This window comes from Protopterus annectens, chromosome 8.part0 (genome assembly GCF_019279795.1).
Source record: "Protopterus annectens isolate FY-2018-M chromosome 8.part0, PAN1.0, whole genome shotgun sequence".
In the NCBI taxonomy this organism is placed as follows: Eukaryota; Metazoa; Chordata; order Ceratodontiformes; family Protopteridae; genus Protopterus; species Protopterus annectens.
In genome coordinates, this window is record NC_056741.1 from 879,352,477 (window position 1) to 879,374,807 (window position 22,331).

Here is a 22,331-nt window from a genome sequence, read left to right on the forward strand (position 1 = left end):
AGCAGCTTCTAGGATGTCCCTGAGAAAGGCTGTAGAGGTAGATGCAGCCCTGGTTGAGTGGGATCTGATCCCCTGTGGGATAGGTTTTCCATGGTGCTTATAGCAGAAGTGAATGCAATGGCCTATCCATTTGGAGATGGTTCGCTTTGAAACAGCCTTCCCCTCTGTCCCTGCAGCAAATGCCACCAGCAGTTGTTCAGATTTCCTTTGAGGTTTAGACCTGTCCAAGTAGAATCTAAGTTGTCTGTGCACATCTAAGGAGTGCGGTATTCATTCCCTTTTGTTCTGTGGATTAGGAAAGAAGGTAGGCAAATGAATGAACTGATTAAAGGCCACACTGGATACCACCTTTGGCATGAAAGAGGGCTTGGTCCTGAGGGACACCCTGTCTGCATGAAAGATGATGAAAGGCTCCACTGCCATAAGGGCCTGTAATTCAGATACCCTTCTTGCTGAAGTGATGGTTAAAAGGGAAGCTGTTTTCCAAGAAAGGAATTTTAAATCTGCATTAGCAGCTGGCTCGAAAGGAGGAAGGGTGAGTTTATCCAATAAAAAGTTAAGGTCCCAGGCTGGAGTTGGAGCTCTCCTGGGTGGTCTTAAATTTTTGGCCCCTCTGAGGAACTGCTTGAGCAGTGGAAGAGAGAAGAGGTGAGGTTCTGTGTTATAATGAGCTGAAATGGCTGAGGCGTCAAGGCCCTTGTGAAGCATCTCAGTTATGTAATGTAAAATCTGAGGTAAATTGGGCACTGCTGTGCTCATCCCTTGAGACTGGTTCCAGGCATAGAATCGTTTCCATTTTTCAGCATAAGATTTTCTAGAACTAGGCCTCCTTGCCTCTAAAATGACATCCATCACTGGTTTACTGAAGGATGGTAAAGGAGAGCTTAGGTAATTAGCCAGGCTGCTAGGTTCAGTGTTTAAAACTGAGGGTACAGAATCTGGTTCTCCTGCTGAGACAGCAGGGTAGGAGTCTGAGGCAGGTGCCATGGGGCCAACAGTGACACACTACGCAGGAGGGGGTACCAGTGTTGGCGTGGCCAGGCTGGTGCAATCAAAATCATCCTTGGTTTGTCTTGTCTGATCTTTAGTAGTACTTTGGAGAGCAGAGGCAAAGGAGGAAAGGCATAAACTGACAGGTTTTTCCAGCTGAAGGACAGAGCATCCACTTTCCAAACTTGTCTGTGGGGAGTCCTTGCACAAAATTTTTCCAATTGATAGTTCTGGGGGAGGCAAACAGGTCTATATCTGGGCTCCCGCATTTGCTTGTCAACATGTTGAAAATCCTTGGTTCCAGTTTCCACTCATGTGGGTCCATGAGGGTTCTGCTTAGTCCATCTGCCAGTGTATTTAGTTTTCCTGGCAGGAATTGAGCTTGTAGATGTACTTGGTAGCTCAAGGCTGTGTTCTGCAATGCCATGGCTAGTCTGCAGAGGGGTTAAGAATGTGTTCCCCCCTGCTTGTTTATGTACCACATAACAGTGGTGTTGTCCGTCTTTACCATTAATTGTCCTGGAAGAATGTGGTCCTTGAAGGCTGTCAGAGCATTCTGTACAGCTAACATTTCTTTATGACTGATGTGAAGGTGCATTTGAGTTGGGTTCCATTTGCCCTGAATGCACTTCCCTGCCAGGTGCACCCCCCCATGCATAGTCTGATGCGTCTGTTGTTAGGGTTTGGGCGGCAGGGGGTAGTGTGAATGGTAGTCCCTTGTTTTGGTGGCAGGCCACTGCCCACCAAAGGAACTCTAGGTGTAGACAAGGAATGATAGGAATCATTGCTTCTAGATCCTGAGAATATTGACACCATAGGCTTTTTAGATACCATTGTAATTTCCTCATATGCAGTCTTGCATATGGAATTAGAAGAATGCAGGAGGCCATGAACCCCAAGACTTGTAGTATTTGCCTTGCAGATAGCAGGGTTTTTGTAACCACTTGTTTGAAGTAGGTTGTCAAGTGAATTTGTTTCTCTGGCGTGAGGAAAGCGATCTGGGAAGTTGTATTCAAGCTTGCTCCCAGGAATATAATTTGTTGACAGGGTACCAGGTGTGATTTCTTTTCATTTATGGTGTACCCCAGACAAGTTAGCACCCTCTGTACAAAAGCCAGATGATTCAAAAGTATGTCCTGGTTTTCTGCCTGAATTAGACAATTGTCCAGGTATTGGTATATTTGAATATTTCTTTACCTGCAAAATGCAATGACTGGAGCTAGGTATTTTGTGAATACCCTGGGCGCAGCAGATAAGCCAAAGGGTAGTGCAGATAACTGATAATGCATGTAGCCTGCTTTGAAGCGTAGGTATCTTCTGCAAGATTCCCTGATTGGGATGTGCAGGTATGCTTCCTTTAAATTTAGTGTTGCCAACCAGGCATCTTTGCTTAGCATAGGAAGCAACTGGTGAAGGGTCAGCATCTTGAATTTTGAATCACCAAAAAGGTGTTTAGAGTAGGCAGGTCCAGGATAGGATGCCAGGAATTGTCTTTTCTGGGTACCAGGAAAAATCTCGAGTAGAAACCTTGTCCCTTTTTCTCTTCTGGAACCAATTGAATAGCTCCTATGCTTAAAAGAGAGAGTACTTGCTTTTGGGCCTCTGCCCACTGCTTTGGAGGTAGATCCGGCCAACCGCTTGGAGTTGGTGAGATGTGGAAGTGAAATCTGTATCCTTGGGATACTATATTTAAAACCCATTTGTCCTGGGTAATGAGTCCCCAGTTCTTTGCATGAAGTGCAATCTTTCCCCCCAAAGGGGCAGTCAGTTGAGAAGTGCTTGGAAGTTTTAAAAAGAAGTCATTGAGACAATTTACCATAGGGGGGAGTTTTATTACTCCCAAATTTGGAAGTGGAGGCCCCTCACTGCTTAGTCCTGTGCGTCCCCTGGGACTGAAGCCTGGGTGCTCTGTTGGATCTGGGTTTGGGCTGAGAAGGTCTGGAAGAGGCAGGAAATGACCAATTCTTAGAAGGCCAATGCCTCCTAAAGCTTGGAGGTTGTACTTTAAAAAAGTCTTTAACAGTTTGCATAGATTTAGCTTTTTCCTCCATCTTTTTAAGAACTTCTTCTGCCTTGTTGCCAAACAGGTGGCCCTGATTTAAGGGGGCATCCAGTAATTTCACTTTAACATGCTCTGGCAAGGATTGTTCCTTAAGCCAAGCGTGCCTTCTAAGTACAGACCCAGTTACCGCAGCCCTGCAAGACGCCTCTAGTGAATCAAAACCACACTGCAATGCATGTTTACCAACTTGTTCATCAGAATGCATAAAATCCTGTAAATCCTTATTTTCAGCACAATCAGGAATCAACACTATTTTCTGTTTAAGCAATCCAATAATATGCAGCTGATATTTTAACATATGAAACTGGCAATTCAAGGCCCTACTGGACAAAGTTGCAGAAGTGTATACCTTCTTACTCCATCTATCCGGCACTCTGGAGTCTCTATCAGAGGGGGTAGGATTTTTGGCAGTAGTAGCTTTAATGCCCTTGGGTCCCTGTGAAATGGTTTCAGAATCCGCAGTAGGATTTTTGAAAAGGAACTTGTGAGAGTCAGGAACCCTGTAATATCTATCAGGTTTTCTGGAAGCAGGAGGTAAAGAGTCAAGGGCCATGCTAGATTCCGAAAAGGCATCATTAACAATGTCCAGTACAGAGGTATACCTAAAGGCATGTGCTGGGGCAGGAGTAAGAAATTCCTAAGCCTCTTTTTAGAATCAGAGAAATCATCACTTTCCCAGTGAAAAAGCTCCCTGATAGTATGCAAGGTTTCACCAAAAGAGAAATCATCGGGGGGGGGGGGGGTTGAAGGAATAGAGTCCTCAGCATCAGAATCCTCATAGGTAGATAAGGGTAAATCCTGGTCATTGGAGGAAACAGAAATTTCAGAATCCTGGTCAGAAGTATCATAAGCAAACTCAGTCCTACGTCTCTTAGGGGGGGAAGGTTGGCGTCCCCTGATTAAAGTAATAAGGTCTTCAGTCATTCTTATCATTTGTTCTTTAGGCATAGAGGCCTGATCATGTGGTCTGGGCATCAGTTTTCTAGGCATGGTTCGAGTTTTAGGCCTTGAAGAAGAAGATGGCGCCGGTTTAATATGCAAGTCAGTACGCCTGAATGCACCCTCAGAAGCCATTGCCTGCACAGTGGCTCCGGACCCATCCAAGGTAGAGACATCCGCAGGTTCCACAGTTGAAGCATCTTGTGGCATACCGGACTCCGAAAGGGTCTCAGTAGAGGCTTGCAAATCTGAAGTAGCGGGTATCAGGGGCTGCAAAAGCGCCTCACTGAGTACCGGCGAACTGGGCGGCCTGTCTCTGTCTTTATCTTTGCATTTTTTCTGAAAGTCAGTAGTTGGATGGCTTACCTAATACATATCAGGATAACTGAACCGAGCACCAAAAAATTTAGAAGTGCAAATATACCGACAATGGATAGTTCGTGGTTTAAATAAGGCACAAAACTGACAGAGAGGTATGTCGTGGTCAGGGCCTAGGCAAGGAATACAGTACGGATGAAAATCTTTATGAGGTATTTGCTTTCCACAAGAAATGCAATTATTTGCTTTTACTGACATCAGTTTAGAGCAAGAAAAAGTTTCCCCAATGGGGTACTTAGCTTTTAGTTGAAGACTTTGGTTCTGAAACTCGAAAACGAAAATTTCAGGAGTCGGCCAACTGGCACTTGCGAACTGCTTCTGCTTCGGGCACTGCACAGCAAGAAAGACTGATGTAATGATGTCGGTTGCATGTTTTATACCCCTGATGACCTGACGTCACAGAAGAAGAGACAGCAACCGACGTAGGACCCAAGACTTTGTCAATCAGGCCGACTGAGGGCTACTGTAAGCAGATAACCCAAATGTAATGACTGCAACAGTGAAACACGAAGAACATCCAATGCTGGCTGTGTAAGTGATATTCTTCAGGATGGATTAAAGGGAAGAAAAATCACTTTGTGGTAAAAAAATCTTACCTTCTAGGTAGAGATGTCCTTTAAATAAAGTATTCCACTGCATCATAATAAGTAAACACAGAGCTAGTTTTACAATACACAGCATAGGATGGAAAACATGCAAATGAGGACAAGTTTATACCAACTGCCAGTACGGAAGATAAAGAGAAAATAGATTTACAAGTGGCTGAAAAATCATGTGAATATGGACATGTAAGTGGTGAGCAATGGGGATAAAGTGAGCTTGAAAATTCAGGAAAAGTGCTCAGGTTCAAAAGTACTTCTAAGGAGGCTGATAACATGGTTCTGTTTCTAAGGTCCAAACATCATAAAGGACTTCACCTATGAAATGTTTATACTGATGGATTATCAGATGATTCTGAAATTGCCACACAGCGCAGTTACTGAGGGCCTGTGACCATGTGTGTGCAAACTGGGATGAGTGTATTAGCATTTACAGAGGAGAATATAACAAGAATTAAACTTCTGGGTAGCCAGATAGTATATCACCCTACTTAAAAAGTGGGAGCACAGTGACTTCTTGACAACACTACACTACTCTGAATACTGATTCATCAAGCTGAGGAAATCAAATATGCACTATTGCACATAGGACACATTATGTTTGAGGTCACTTAACTTAGGTGGTTGAAAAGTATTCTCTTACTCCATCCCAGAGGCCGAGTGGCCTTGTAGTTAGTGTATTTACAATTGAGGGAGTGTAGCAGGACTAGCTAGCTTGAAAAAAAAAATGCTTATTTACATTTTTACTTTGATTACATTTTTTCACAGTTTCAGAGTGCTTGTCATACTGCCACGCATTCCTTCAAGTGATACAGGTGCACTAGTTCTGACCACAGAAAACATGGTTCTGAAAGTACAATTAGTGGACATTTTGTAAATTGTGGGTATTAATAGCAGGTGAGAAGTCTTTCAGTGGTAGGCTGCACTCCAAATACACCTGAAAGACACTCTTGGCAATGTATTTTTGAGCTTCAGATGATAGAGTGGTGTGTACAGCAGGAAAGTCATTTACTTGCTTCCTTTATCTTTTATATGAAATGCATAGGAAATAGGTGGACACCCAAGTATTTAAAGTAAGAAAGTGCTGTTTTTGTGATGGCGTCTGAGAAGATATACCACTTACTAGATAGCTGTTGCAGATTCAGTATTTGAGACAAAGTCAGTGATATTACAACTACACTGCTAAACAAATGCAGACTTAACAGAAGCCCAGTTTTTAACATCATTAATCTATTTCTATTATGGGTATTCTTCACAGGACTCACCTTGTGGGCATGGCAGGGCCATTGAAACTCACAGAATGTGACAGGGAGGGGCTATAACAGTAATAGTGGTCTTGGTGCTGCTGGTCAGGATAATGAGGATATTGCTGCCTTCTGTCCACATGGGGTCTGTAGCCAACAGCATTACGTATGTACCAGTCACGGAGACCTTCTAAGGCAAGGGCTTTATGGAGACTTCGGCTGACCTCAGCAGGAACAGGAGACCTCTGCTGCATACTAGACCTTGAGGTATACTGCAGGGCGTGTGTAGGTTGAGCCAGTTCATGGGAATAATGAGGATGTGGGGGCTCCTGCTTGGCAGGAATGTAAGGACCACATGACTTTGTTCGGGCCACCTTCCCTCTGCGTTCCTCAGCCCTGCTTCTCAGCATGGGACTGTCCATGTAGACACTGCTGTTGCTGTTGTGTATCTGCCGACAGCGGGACAAGTCATTCAAATGGGGACTGAGTCCATTTGTGGCTGGACTGAAGTGTCGACCATCAGGTTCATTCCACATCCTGGCTTGTTGCTTCTCTATGAAATAGTCTAAAAGAACCTCACTGTACATCTGCTTGCAAACACCAGTGCTGCTGTATGAAGTCCTCCCTGGCTTCATGCTAGCCGGTGCCTCATAAATGTGTTCGGGACTGTGGTATGACTTCTTGGGTTTGGGGCTCCCGCTGCTCACATTGGAAGAGGACTTGTCACTGAGTGCTTCTGAGCTTTTGAATGGTAATTTTACCATACCGTATGGATATCCATCTGGAACAAGCTGGTCCCCTGTAAATGATCTGTCCAGCAGTGCCTCAGAGCTGTTGCTTCTTCGTGTCCGTGCAGCATATTTTGAGGGTGAATCAATTCCATTCTCTCCTGAGTACCCCATTTGAGAGTCCTGACTGCCAGACCATTGTTTTGTGGACAGACCACCACCTTCAGGCCTAAGGGAGAACAGAAAACAAAAGAAAAATTAACAGAGTCATTGGAAATGTACCTAGAATGAAAGCTGTGAAATATATTACGATTACAAAAAAAAGACTAAAAGATTAGGGATCTCAAGTCAAACAAGTTTTGATTATATACGTACTGGAACCATTTCACCTTCTATTTTGTTTAGTGCTTCTGAATTACGACATTCTTTAGTGTGTATGTATGTATACGCTCATGACTACATCCACTACGGCAACAATTTTAAAGGAACAGTAAGGAAATCACTAAAGCATTAAAAGTTCAACATTTCAGTACCCTACAACTCTGTACCCTATCCATTCCAACAGAATTTTGGAGTATAAGGCAAAAATCTGGACAGTTGGGAGCTGTGCCCCTCCCTTATTACTGCATAATATAACCCCCAAAAGGAGGGGCAATTCAGTTATATTATCCTGGCAACAAATTTATCTCTACCGTTGTTCTAAAACTTCCATTTTCACAGGATGAAAGGAAAGGAAAAGTATCTCCTTTTCTCTTTCAGTACAGTACTAAACGTTTCATAACTTAACAGGAGCAGTAACTTCTTTCTTGCTTTCCCTATGTATAAAACAGATGAATTTAAACTCATAATTTTCTATTTCCGAGTTTAAAATTCCCTGCTCACTATATCCACTGGAAATCACTACATATTCGGCTTCTAACTGTGCACAGTGATTCTTTTTGAGCTTTTCTTTTTTCCACAGTTTTGCAGTCATAATGTTTGTATACCTCATTTGCACTTACTTATTTGGTCTCTCAATAAACTGAACATTCATACTTGTGGAAACTGTGCAGTAAATATTGTAAACTGCTAATCTGCAATAAATACAAGTAACAACCATTATCGCATCCAAATGGGGTTGCCTTAGGCTAATTGGACTGACTGAACACAATACAGACCTGCACTTGCCAGAACCAGAAAAGGGATGGGGACTCTTCTACTTAAACCTTTAGCAAGTTGCAAAACCTGCCACTTATTAAAATAATGGAATTTCATTAACAGATGTTGGTATTTTAACAAATGCCGGTACTGTACTGTCTGGTATTCCAACAGAGATTTTTGCCAAATTATTGAGGAGTGAAGTCACTAAATAATGACAGATTATCTCAGTTTCAGATTTCACATCCTTCAGAAAAGATCTGACCCTAAATGTGGGCTTTTGTCCCCATTATTTTGACTTTGCTAAAAATTCTTCCACTAAGAAGTTGAGCGATTTGCTGTATTCTCACACCATGAGCACCTGGTCCTTGCAATCCCTGACCACTTTAGCAACACAGAAAAGGAAAGATACAAAAATAAAACAGCTCTTCACATTGAAGAAAGGAAAAAGTACAGTCACGTCAATAATGCCAAACCTTATATCATTTTATACTTTACTAGAAAGGACCGGAGTTCCACTGTGGCGACCCCTAATCGGGATAAGCCGAAAGACACAACAACAACAACACAACAACAACAACAACTAGAAAGGCTCACCCAGACTCTACTACACTTTGCTGTGAGGGGAAAGGTTAGTTTGCTTTTTATTTGTTATATTACTTTATTGCCTTTTTCTAATTTGAATACTGTGATTTGTTTTATTTACCTTGTGTTTTACTTGTATTCTGCTTTTAACTGCATATTAGAACTTGAAAAGGGACCACAGCTCGTCTTTTGTGAGTCAGGCAGAATTTTGTTTCCCCACTTGGTTACTGTAGTGTTCTTAAACACCACTGTCTTTCTAGTTGCCTTCCCCTTATGTTAATTTGACCATATATCTCATTTCCTCTCTGTTTTACTGGCTTGAGTAAGCACAAAATTATTATTTTATGAAATCACTCCCCTTCAACTATTTAAATTTGTTGGCCATCCTACTGTATTCCATAGTACCAGAATCCAAAAGTGACCACCCCCTTTCAATCTATCTTGCTGTTTTAAAAATAGTGACTCTCCACTAAAACTTAACTTTTTAGACAGGTAAAACTTAAGTTACCTACATTCACATCTAACTCCTCTAGTGCACACTTTTCGACCACCAAACCAGGACCGAAACACTAAAGGTGGAGGAGTGTCCATATTCACCAAGGATATTCACAACACCAGGCTAGTTGCCCAACACAATGCATTTGAAATTCTCCAGGAGCAAAGGTAAGACTGCAATCCAAACTGTAGCTTCCTACAGATCCCCCACCATGCCCCAAGATTCTCACTACACCTTTCTAAACATACTGGAAAATATTAAGATACAACCAAACACTCTGGGTGATTTCAACTACCCTGCCATTAACTGGAAAAACTACTCATGTACCAACACCTTTGCCCAACGGTTCTTGGAATTCATAACAACACCCTGGATCAACTAATCCTTAGTCCCACCAGGGGCTCCAATATCCTAGACCTAGTCATTACCAACATGGGAAATTGACGGTCAACCCCCTTGTTGGTCAGGTCTGACCATAAACTAATCACCCTTGACATCCACATCACATCCAACCCCCCCCCCCCCCAAGTAAGGAAACCTCTGTAAAAAAAACTTCTCCAAAGCCAACTTCATGCTATTCAAGTCAGAAGTGACAAACTTCATGACACCCATGCAGATGGGAACTAAAAGTTCGACACTGAATCCTACACTAAGACACTGTGCAAGCACATCCACTAGTACATGAATCGTGCCATCCACAATAGAACCAAGATGCTCTCCTCCAAAAAAAGGAAGGCAATCTGGTGTTCCCTTGCCATGAACAAACTTTGCAACAAAAGGAAGAAACTATTTCAGAAAAGAGGAAAATCCCAGGATACAAAAAACTTCCTTACCAGCCTCAGTAAGAAGCTGAGGTCCCTCACAAAATCCTCCAAAGCTAGTTACGAAAATAAAATTGCCAAAGATTCCAAAGACAACCACAAGGCATTCTATAACTATGTCAAGAATCTAAATGGCAATGCTCAGATCTGCTCTGAGCTACAATAGAACAGCATTAAATATACTGATCCCAAGGATAATATCCTGGCAGATCGATTCAGTGCAAACTTCACCCCCCCCTCTCACCCCCTAAAGGGCCCATCTCAATACCAAAAGATTGCCAAATTCCAGTAATAACGGCCACACAGGTAAGTAAACGCACTCTCCAAAGCTAAGAATACAGCATCCATGGGACCAGACGACATCCCAGGCTGTGTACTACATGAACTCAAAATTAACTGGCACCTCACCTAAGTGTCATGTTTAATCACAGCCTCACCTCAGGCTTCATGCCCATTGAGTGGCGCACAGCTATAGTTATCCCACTCCACAAGGAGGGATCCACCTTGGATCCCTGGAACTACTGCCCCATCAGTCTGATGAGCCTGATCTGCAAGGCCATGGAACATATTATCATGGAACTTTTAAACAAAGACATTGGCAACCTTCAAACACTGGACCCCATGCAGTTTGGGTTTGTGAAGGGCCGATCTTGTCTCCTGAACCTGACTGACTTCTTCAAATTAGTCTCCAGAGCTGTGGACAAGGGTAAGGTGGTCCACACAGCCTATCTGACAGAACCCACACTGTAAAAGTAGCTGACTCCAAATCCAGCTCCAGACAAGTGACAAATGGAGTACCTCAGGGTTCAGTCCTGGGACCACTCTTGTTTGGCAACTACTTCTCTGAAGTACAGGCCAACACTAAGGGACTCCGGCTAACAAAGTTTGCAGATGATTGCAAACAGGGAGCCATTATTGAATCCCCAAATGATGTGGATATTCTACAAAAGGCCCTTACAGAAACAGATGCTTGGTACCAGAGCCATGGGCTCAAGCTCAGTGCCAAGAACTGTATAGTTATCCCCTTTGGGAAAAAAACATGTACCCATGAATTACCACATATGTGGCAGTACACTAAACACCAAAAGTGTGATAAGAGACTTAGGGACACAGGTGGAGAGTGGTCTCACTTTCGATAACCACATCGCCACAACAGTCAGGAAATCCTTCTATGTGGCACACCTCATCACTAAGTACTTTTCATCCAGAAAAAAGGAGGTCATTGTCCCACTGTACTCATCCCTCATTAGACACATTATAGAATACAATGCCGCATTTGGTATGTACCTCTCAAGACATCTGCAACAACTAGAAAGGCTGCAGAAATACCTCACTAAAAGAATCACAGGCCTAAAGCAGATGCCCTATGCTGACCGTCTAAAAAAAACTCCACCTATACTCTGTTGCATATCATCTACTCAGAGATGATCTCTGCTTAACATACAAGGCCACGTCAAACCCAGAGCTGTTGGACATGCTACACTTAAAGAAATCCCAATCCATCAGAGACACATGCTCCAGGGATCTAAACCTTGTCATCACAATGAACAAAACATGTTGGAGGGATAGGTTTCTGACTCAGAGACTCCCTAGACTCTGGAATAGACTGCCCATACATGTCAAGCAGAGCACCTCTTTGGCCCTCTTCAAAAGGAACCTTGATGACTGGATGGGAGATAGGAAATTCACCCCGGGGATCACGTCAGTCGCCCTGCTAGACAGGGGTGCATGGAAGTAAATACTGTTGGAAGAAATAGCCAGGGAATTGTTATGGCTAGGCCTGTATAGGCCCTAGGGCCGACAGACTAGTACCAACCTACGAACCTATATTGTTTAAAAATTAAATGATACAACTCGGCTATTTCAATAACTTTTTAAGTGAATTAGAGCAATGTTTAAGGAAAGTCCCTGATTTTGGACATTTTGTTTGCCCACTATTTTTGCCTTTGACCAAAATACTTGAGTTAAGAAGTTGAGAGGTATGGCTTTAGGTTGGGGAAGGGGTAAAGGGCACAGCCGCCCAGAGTGAAAGGTGCTAGGGAGCATGATTCTGCAATGCCAATCATTTGGTACTGCAAGACAGTTTTCATTTCTGAATGAATTCTGATAGTGCATGCAGTCTGTGGGATAAGCTGAAGTCAGCTGGCTGCTAGAAATATAGCAAGTTACTTGCTACATTTTTTTATAGTAGAGGACATTTTTTTTTTTTTTTTACTCCTCAACTTAGAGTCAAGGGGTGACAGAATGCAAAGTGGCACAAATTGTGCACAGCAGTTGCTAAGGCTGGCCCAGATACCCCCAGGCTCCAACTTCAAATTCCCCTGTACTATTGCATAACTGTAACATATAGTATAGCAAATTTTACCAATGATGCTAATAACACAGCTGACCCTATGTGATGATGGAACAACATATGAAATCTAGTTTTCATTTCCTAGGGTAAGTACACAGGCATGAAACAAATTAATGCTGTACTTAACTACATTAACTTACATACCTATTTTAAGTTTCACTATGAAGGCTACTTGTAATTGTACCGGATGTTCCTATGTTTCTATTGCTTTTGTTCTTGAAGTTTATTTCACCTTATTTTCATTATTTTTTTCCTACACAGTACTATAATTCAGCCTTCATCTGAAAAGAGTTACTGCTGTATACAATTGCCATGTTCCACAAAGTTAAACTGTGTTAGATATAACGTTTCTGAGGCACAGAAATTCTATGCTCATAGGTTCACAGGTGTTTACTAGGCCAACAACCACAAGGACCTTTTTAAGCCTAGCTATGCATATAAAATCTCTGACAAGTTCTGATATCCTTGATAAGTGTAAGCAGGGACTTGGGAGATGAAACATTTACAAGCAGGGGCCTGGGAGATGAACCATTTACAGTCTGCCTATGTCCATTAGAGACATAGGTGCCAAACCTGGGATGAATTTCCTGTTCCCCATCCAATTGTCCAAGTTGCATTTGAATTGGGTTAGGGAGGAACTCTGCTTCACATGGATGGGAAGCCTGTTCCAGAGATGGGGTAATCTCTGAGATACATACCTGTCTCTCCAGCAGGCCCAATTTATATCACATGCAAGGTTCAAGTCCTTAAAATGGGTAATTCTGGTGCTGTTTGTTTTGTGGATATGCAGAAGGTCCATCAGTGTGGGGTCTGACAATGCCTTGTATCTCAGGCATATATTCCCTTAAAAGCCTGTAGGAGACAGAATACAGGGATAGAGCCTTCAGGCGGTCTGCATAGGACATTTTACTTAAGCCCTGTATTCTTTTGGTGAGGAACCTCTGTGGATATTCCAAATGACCGTCTCAAAAAACTCCAGCTTTACTCCATAGCATATCGCCTACTCCAAGGTGATTTCTGCCTAACATATAAAGCTATGTCAAACCCAGAGCTGTTGGACATGCTACACCTAAAGAAATCCCAATCCCTCCGAGCTACACGCTCTGGGGACATAAACCTTGTCACCACAATAAACAGGACACGCTGGAGGGATAGATTCCTGTCCCAGAGACTTCCTATACTCTGGAACAAGCTACCCATCTATGTCAAGCAAAGTTCTACGTTAGCACTCTTCAAGAAAAATCTTGATGAGTGGATGGGAAATAGGAAATACACCCCGGGGATCACTTCTGTGTCTCTGCTCGACAGTTGCACGGGAAAATAACTTTCTTGGGTGGCATAAGTTATGGAATCTTGCTGGCTAGGCTTACGTAGGCCCTTGGGCCGATAGCCTAGTACCTACCTATGAACCTATGTTGGATATGCCTAGTTAGGTACATACCAAAGGGGGCACTGTACTCGATATGAATGCCAAATACAGTGGAACAATGACTTCCTTGGACTTAGATGCCATACCTTTGTTTACAAGTTGAGCAACACAGAATGATTTCCTCAACACACATGATGATCAAAGGCTAGATTACTATCTGTGTGTGCCTCTAAGTCCCTGACTACTGGGTCAACTCTAAGGGGTGTGTTGTCAATATGACAGTTACCAGGGGTGGATGACTTCCCGAAGGATACTTTTACACATTCTTGGCATTTAGTTTTACTCCACAGCTCTGACACCAGTTGTTTCTTTGTGTCAGACCCTCCTGGAGGACATTTGTGTCAGTGTGGTATTCAATAACAGGTCCTAATTTGCAATCATCTGCAGATTTAGTCAGCCAGGGACCACTGACACTGGCCTTGACTTCAGTGAAGTAAATGCCAAAAAGGAGTGATCCAAGGACTGATCCCTGAGGGACTCCACTTGTGACTGGCCTCTTTGTAGAGGTGGACTCCCCAATTCTAACTTCATGGGTCCTGTGATCCAGTTGGCTATCCACTGGGTGACATATGAGTTTGTATCTAACCTCTTGAGTTTGTTAACAATGCCTGTGTGGGGTATTGTGTCAAATGCCTGGGCCAGGTCAAGGTAGGCAGTGTGAATGATTTTGCCCTCGTCCATTGCTTTGGTGACCTTCTCAAAGAAGTCCACCAGGTTAAGTAGGCACGATCTGCCCTTGAAGAGACCAAACTGGGTTGGGTCCAGTGTCTGGAAGTTTACTACATCACTATTGATAATTTCCATGATAATTCTTACCATGGCTTTACATATAAGACTAATTAGACTTATGTGGCTGTAGTTTCCAGAGTCTGTAGATGGCCCACCTTTGTGCAGAGAGATGACTGTTGCTGTTTTCCCATTCATGAGGCATGAAGCCTGTTTGGAGGCTTTAGTTAAACAGCAATTCCAGTGGCCCTGACAGGTCATGTTTCATGCTATTTAGAAGGCATCCTGGGATATTGTCTGGGCTCACTGATGCAGTGTTCTTGGCTTTACAGAGAGCATTATGGACCTGTTCCCGATTGATAGCAGGGAGAGTTATATTTGGTGGTATTTCCCGAGGGAAGGTCGAGGAGGAGATGTCCATTGTTTTTTTTTCTTTCACTGTCAACAACTCACTGATTTTCTGTTTCTCTGTTTTACCTGTACTCACCCATAGACTAATTCAGTTATAGGCTAAGGCTTCAGATGACTCTGCACCTAATTCTAATCTACCTGATTTGGCAAAAGTTTAGTTGAATGATAACAATCACAATACAATACTCAGTGAACAGCAGGTACCTTCTCTACAGTCTTCAACAAACCATCCCCAATCAGTATAAAATGCCACTTTGCATCTGCCAAGAAAATTATAGGGTCACTGGAATATTTATTTTATACTGGTATGTATTTACATTTGTGAATCAGGTGGATGGAGTAGATCCCAGGACTCTTTTCAGCAATGACGTGAGCAACAAGGCACTTACAAAACATTTATACTATGTGCAAGCCATTAGGCAATCAGAAACATTTACTGTATGTTTGAATACATTTACAGAATGGATAGACTATGACATAGTCAATTATCAACAGATTTCTGCTTAGCTTTTAGGCTATACATGACTTGCAATGAAGTTGGAGAAATCTGAGTTGTGAGCCATAAGACAATCCTTTTCAGACTTGACCTCAATCACAAGACAATCACACAAATATTTGCAACCATAATTACAGGGTCAGTGGCACAACTAGTAGCGTATCTGCCTTTGCTATTGAAGGCTGTGGGTTCTACTCCCACACCAGGTACACTGATATTTGACACTGCAGTGCAGCATAAGGAAGTTACTGCACTGCTGAGTGTGTCATCCTTAAACCAAGGTCTCATATGCTAGTGCAAGAAATCTGGACAATGCTTTAAATAATGGCGAGACAAAGGCCAAAAATAGGGACAAATTTTAACTACTGCTCTTATAAACTTTGAAAGGTGCTAGAATAACAGGCTTTGTGTTAGCATAGATTTTTCTGAAGGATATGAAGTCTGAAACTCAAATTTATGTTATTTACTGACTTCAGTCCTCAGTTTATCCCAGACATTTGCCCCAAATCCAGACATTTTGTGAGGAACAGATCAAAAATATGATACAAAAACCTGGATATTCTGTAAAAATCTGAACAGTTGAGCGGTATGAGTTACACATATTCATAATTTTCCTTACAGTCATACTACATTTTCATCCCTATTAGACCCCCACTCCTTTTTTCCACAACCACCATCTGATTTTACTTAATATTGTTGATAAAATCTATTTACCATTAACATCATTTCATTTATTCTTTCATTCCATACAGCATAAAATAACTTTGTATCTATTATTTTAACATATTCTTTACTTCCAGTCCTATAATATCCATATTTAATCATACCCATGTTTATTTTATCCACTTTTTCATACTTTTGAAAACATTTTCTTTACACAGTTTTCCCTGCAACTTTTTTGCTCTTTTACATTTCAAAAGCACATTCTTTTCTTTCTTTTCTATATCATCAACTTTTATTTTCCATAAAAATAATTTTTCTTAGTAACATTTTATTTTTTCATTTATACACTCTTTTTAACCATAGCACAAATATTATTATACTTGTATTCATACAATTTTACTACTAATCTCTCTCTTTCATTTATCTACTTTAAGACTTTGTACAAATTTAATGAAGCAGCATATAGTACTGGGCTAAACAACCCTAAACCTCCTTCCTCTTTATTTACATACAAAACTCCTAGTTTTACTGGGTTTAACCTAGAATGCCATACAAATGAAAAAAATCTAAAATAATTCCTTTTCAAATACCTTAGTCAACATAAATATACTTGCTATGTATGCTATTTTTCCCTCATCAGTACCAAACTTATCAAATAAGCCTTGTTTCTGAATGATAATTTATATGTTCTCCAGAAAAGACAGGTTTTATTTTTTCTGTTGTTTTCCCAATTGAATTCTATTTACAATGTATTTCCAAATTTTACTTCCTTCATTGTAAAATATATACCCCTATCTTTACTGCATCACCTAAACCTTTACTTTTCTCTATATTTAAAGCAATCCCAATCACCTCTGGATAGTAATTTGGGAAAATTATTACTTCTTTTATCTAAATTTTGCTTTTCACAATTATTATAATGTCATATGCGAACTGCTTTTATCTAAATTTTGTTTTTCACAATTATTATAATGTCATATGCGAACTGCGGTGGTGGCGCTGCGGTAGTGTTGTCACCTCACAGTAAGATGTCCTGTTCGAGTCTCAGCTAGAGCGTCTTCTGTGTGGAGACATGCGTGAATGGGTGTACCTTCGTTGAAGGTTGTGCGTCAGAGCCGGCAACTTGGTACGTAAAAATCTGCTGCCAGTCATTAGTGGACCGAAGTTCCGCTGTGGCAACCCCTAACCGGGAAAAGCCAAAAGACAAAACAACAACATAATGTCATATGCGTATATTAATAGAGCTGGGATTCTTAACCCTTCAGGTTATCATCACATTCATAACTATGCAAAGAGTATGCAATTCATTGGGCATCCCTGTCTTACACCACTCAGCCATTTACAAGTATTTTTACTTTATTATTACTATATGCTGACATACATAATTTCCTAACTTTCTCACTTATATTTGTTCATTATTACCATAAGATTCCATGACCAATTGTATTAAATGCCTTATTAAGGTCTCCTATCATGATATTCACTTCTTTTCTATTAATATAATTCACAATTTCTCTATAATTAATAATTCTTGATAACCTTTTCCCTTTATACTATATACACAATCTTCTGTAGATTACTTTTTTTAAATTGCCTTCTATCTTCCTTCTTTCACATCATTGAAGATTACTAGGCTATTGACCCAGCTATTGGCCTAGCTGTTTCATCCCAATGTAATACCATAGAAATGCTAGTCAATACCAAAGATTGCAATAAGTGATGACTATCCATATCCAGGAGGGTTTGGGGCTTTATCCCCAGTAAGAATTTATGGTGCCCCATTCACTCGTCCAAGTTCCTCTTGAACAGTGTCATAGAGGTGCTCCATTTCACGTGAATTGGTAACCTGTTCCAAAGATGTGGCAGTCGATGTCAGATAAATCTGTTCCTCCAGCATGTCCTATTTAAGTCACAGGCCATATTTTGGTCCCTGGAATGGGTAGCCCTAGTCCCATTTGATTTCAGGATATACAGCAAGTTCATTAGGTTTGGGTCTTGGATTGCTCTGTAGGCCAGGCATAGGTCCCCCCTAAGAGGTGTATATGATACGTAGTATAATGAGAGACACTTTAGTCGGTCTGTGTAAGGCACATGCTGGAGCCCCTTGATTTTCTTTGTTGGAAACCTCTGAGGTCTCTCCAATTGCTGCAGGTACTTAGTATGGTACATGCCAAATGGAGCATTATACTCAATTATGGGCCGGATAAGTGACGAGTATGGGGGTGGTGTATCTTCTTTTGCTCTCAAGGTGATGCGTTTACTAATCAAGTGTGATATGTAGAAAGTTTTCCTTACTACAGTAGACACATGGTGGCTGAAGTTAAGGTTGCAGTCAACTTGTGATCCCAGGTCCCTTACCACTTCATGGGTACTTAGGGTATTGTTGTTGATTTGAAAGTGTGAGGGGACATTGTTTGTGGCAAAGGGAATGATGATACATTTCTTTGAATCTGACTTGAGACCATGATGAATACACCAGTCACTGGTCTGCACGAGACCCTCCTGAAGTATACTGACATCATTGTTGTTGATTTGAAAGTGTGAGGGGACAGTGTGTCAAAGGGAATGATGATACATTTCTTTGAATCTGGTTTGAGACCATGACAAATACACCAGTCACTGGTCTGCACGAGACCTTCCTGAAGTATGCTGACATCATTTGGGGATTCAATGATTGCACCTAGTTTACAGTCTGCAAACCTGGTCAGCCACAACCCCTTTGTTTTGACCTGAACTTCTGAGAAGTATAAACCAAACAGTAGGGGGCTCAACACTGACCCCTGTGGCACCCCACTGGTAAACAGGTCTGCTGGTTTATATGGAGTCACCCACTTTGATAGTGTGTGTCCTGTTTGTGAGCCAGTTGGCAACCCATCTTACAATGAAGGGCTTTGCATTTGCATTCAGTTTGCCAAGTTTATCGGTAATGCCTGAATGTGGGATTGTGTCAAAAGTCTCTGCCAGGTCGAGGTATGTTGTGTCCATAGATGTGCCCTAGTCATTGGCCTTGGTCACATTTTCAAAGAACTCCACCAGATTTAACAGGCAGAATCTGCCCTTGACGAAGCCGAATTGGGTAGGATCCAGGGTCTGGAAGTCACCTATGTCTTTATTTATAAGGTCCATAATAATACATTCCATGGCCTTACAGATGAGGCTGGTCAGGCTTATGGGTCTGTAATTCTCTGGGTCTGTTGCTAGGCCATCTTTGTGGAGGGGAATAACTGTTTCTGTTCTCCATTCTTCAGGAATAAAGCCTGTGGTTAGGCTATGATTGAAAAAGAGTACTTAGTGGTGATGCTAGCTCATGTTTTAGCCTGTTTAGAAGACAGCCTGGGATGTCATCTGCTCCCACAGAAGCTGTTTTTTGCCTTAAACAAGGATTTAAAGACCTGCTCTTCAGATATGCAGAGTGGGGTGAAGTTTGGTGGGGGAAGGTTTGTTGCAAGTTAGGAGGGGATAACGGAGTGAAATTTTCACCAAACCTATCCACTACCAGGTTTGCTATCTTTGTGGGGTTAGCGTGTGTGTGATACCGTTGGCCACTAGTTCTGCACATGCTTGGGTTCAACCCTTTAGGCTACATACATAGCTGTAAAAGGCTTTACTGTTAGCCCTTGGAGGATTTGACATGTCTTATTTGCCTGCTGAGGTTGAGAAGGGTGCTCTTTCACTGTTGCAACCTTGCCTTTGTTTTTCTTGGACAGCAACGTTTTACATTCATCTCTACATGACATTAAACTTTACTTCCAGATAATATTGATTAGTGAGGCTTTGTGACCCCCTTTTTTGAGGCATTTCATCTAGAGTTCATATAGACACTTGGGTGTTGTATTTAACCATCCTGATTTTTTATACATCATGATAGCAACACCACTACTTTCAGTGATGTTAGTTATATACTTGCATATGTACCTCTATACACATATTTATATTTATGTACATGCAGGAATATCTCCACACTTGTGTTTCAGCCTCCTTTTTTGCAAGGTTGACATAACATACTTATTTTAAGCATTTTAAGTATTCTCTAAGTTTGTGTTTTGCATCTATATCTCTATATACCAGTACTGTATATAATATGTATAATGCATATAACGCTATTTATTAGAAAGATGTTTGAATGTATTTAGTTCTTATGCATTTAGTTACAGGCCAGTTTTTTGCCTGAACGTATATACACCAGCATCGCTGTTTAATATTGCTCATCCACTATGCCTGATGTTGTTTTTAACTAAGATATCCTAGTACTTTAGGGGCTGTGGAGTCATTTGTAGTGTTTTGATGAGCTTTTTTATGAGCTTTTTTATGAGTTTTTTGTTTCATGACACAATTTAATTGCTAGATAGTAAGCTCCTAAGTTTTTAAGGAGTTTTTAAGTGGTTTTTATGTGGGTTTGGTACTAAAAATATGTATATATACTACTTTTTTAACATTGGATGAATACCTTAGATGCAGTTGTATTCATTGTAAGGAGTGTACTGATTGATTAATTGTTTAATTGTTTAATTGACCAATTGATTTTTTGGTAGGAGTAGCTACTTTAGCTAGGTATATAAATGAAGCTTGCTCCCTTGTGTATTAGATCTGAAGAAGCATGCAGTAGTGCATGCGAAAGCGCTCATCTTTTATGTTATTTTCTTTCTAATAAACAGTAAATCCTTCGTGGTGGTCTCTCTCCATTTTTTTGCTATTGGATTTATTGTAAAGTTTGTTGCTGCTGGATGTCCACTATGGCAGCTTTTTTACTTGGGGCTCTAGCTTTGATTCTTTCTGGTACGGTCGAGTTTATACACTTTTGCAAGTGATTGTACAGGGCCTTAGTGTAAGCTTTGGCATAGTTACTACTTACAACATGGGGTGGGGCTTGGAATGTATTTACACCTTCACCTAGGAGGGTATAGTTTTCCTTGGTGAAATTTTTTTAGTCTGATTTCAACCTTTTTGAATTCTGGTGTTAGTGGCAGCACAAAGGTGACTGATTTGTGGTCAGTTTTAACTAATGAGGGTCTGACAGTTGCTGCAGTGCATCTGTTTGACATGTTGGTGAGGACCAGATCCAGAACATTTGTTCCCCTTGTCAGGGTATGGACAATTTGTTCCAGGCCATTTGAATTAACAAAGTCAAGGAACTTTTGCACTTGCGAGTTATGGCTAGTGTAGATTTCCCAGTTGACGGTGGGATAATTGAAATCCCCCATAACCATTGTGTTTGGTGAAATTTGGACTATCTCCAATTTGGTCAAGTAGGCTTCATGGGTGTTGTGACCCATGGAGGGGGATGTATAACTGGCTATGACTTGAATGGGGGTCTTACCAACCGTAACCTGGACCTAGAGTAACTCCATGGAATTGTCCAATCTAACTAGATGGGAAGTGAATGTACCTCTAATATAGATTGAAACACTGCCTCCTTTGGTTTTCACACGTTCATTTTGTGGTATAAAGGTGTGGAAGGCATTGTAGCCTTGCAAGGCCAGGTTACTCTCTGAGGCCTTGCACCAGGTTTCTGTGACTGCACAGACATATACATTTCTAGTGATAGAAGTGCTTCCAGGGAGTGGAGTTTTTGGTTTAAGGTCCTAGCATTTAGCAGCATGACCCTTATTTTGTTCTGATTGGTTAATTTCACATCAGTAAGGTTGTTTTCAAGACCTTACCTAAAAAGGGCACTATGGGGGAGGCAACAGCTTTTGCCAGCAGCCAAAATCATAGAGGGGCCAGGTGCAAACCATTTCTGGCAAAGTAGAGAGGTTTGTCGACCATGGCTTCCCAGGCTGACAGGAACTGGATCCCCTTTGAATGACACCAAAAACTGAGACAATTATTGAAATCAATCATTTTTGGTTTATACTGTGGCATCATTCTAGGTGAGGGTAGTGTGCTGCTCAAGGCTAAGGACATACCTGCCTGGGACACGTATTTGTAAAAACCATGTCTCTCTTCATATACTCCAGTGAGGTACATCTCAGGTCATTCACACCAACATGAACTATGACAGAGTCACAACGGTACTTGTTGCTGAGAGACCTGAGTGTATGCATGATCTGATGAATCCTGGCATTGGAGAGGCAGCTGACCGTGACTTTCTCCATCTCCAACCTGTTGAGTGGGACATCTATGTGTGTCACTACTGAGTCTCCAATGACAATAAATTTTGTTTTTTGAGTGTTACTCCTTACTGGATTGGTGGGTGAGACCCTGGTGTTGGTGTATGTGTCATGGGTGCTGTGGGGACTGTGTTAGTTGTAGCAGTCTTGTGTTTTGGACATCA

General features: G+C 41.5%; 1 protein-coding gene across 6 annotated transcripts in view; it reads right to left on the reverse strand.

Annotated features, from left to right (window-relative positions):
* Nucleotides 1–22,331, reverse strand: part of CCDC120 (coiled-coil domain containing 120) — a 1,397,471-nt gene that overhangs the window by 65,452 nt on the left and 1,309,688 nt on the right. For all 6 annotated transcript variants that reach the window (XM_044080396.1, XM_044080398.1, XM_044080397.1 and 3 more), the window contains one exon: nt 6,234–7,169. In XM_044080396.1, the coding sequence (XP_043936331.1) occupies nt 6,234–7,169 (936 nt within the window). The remainder of the gene's footprint in view (nt 1–6,233; nt 7,170–22,331) is intronic.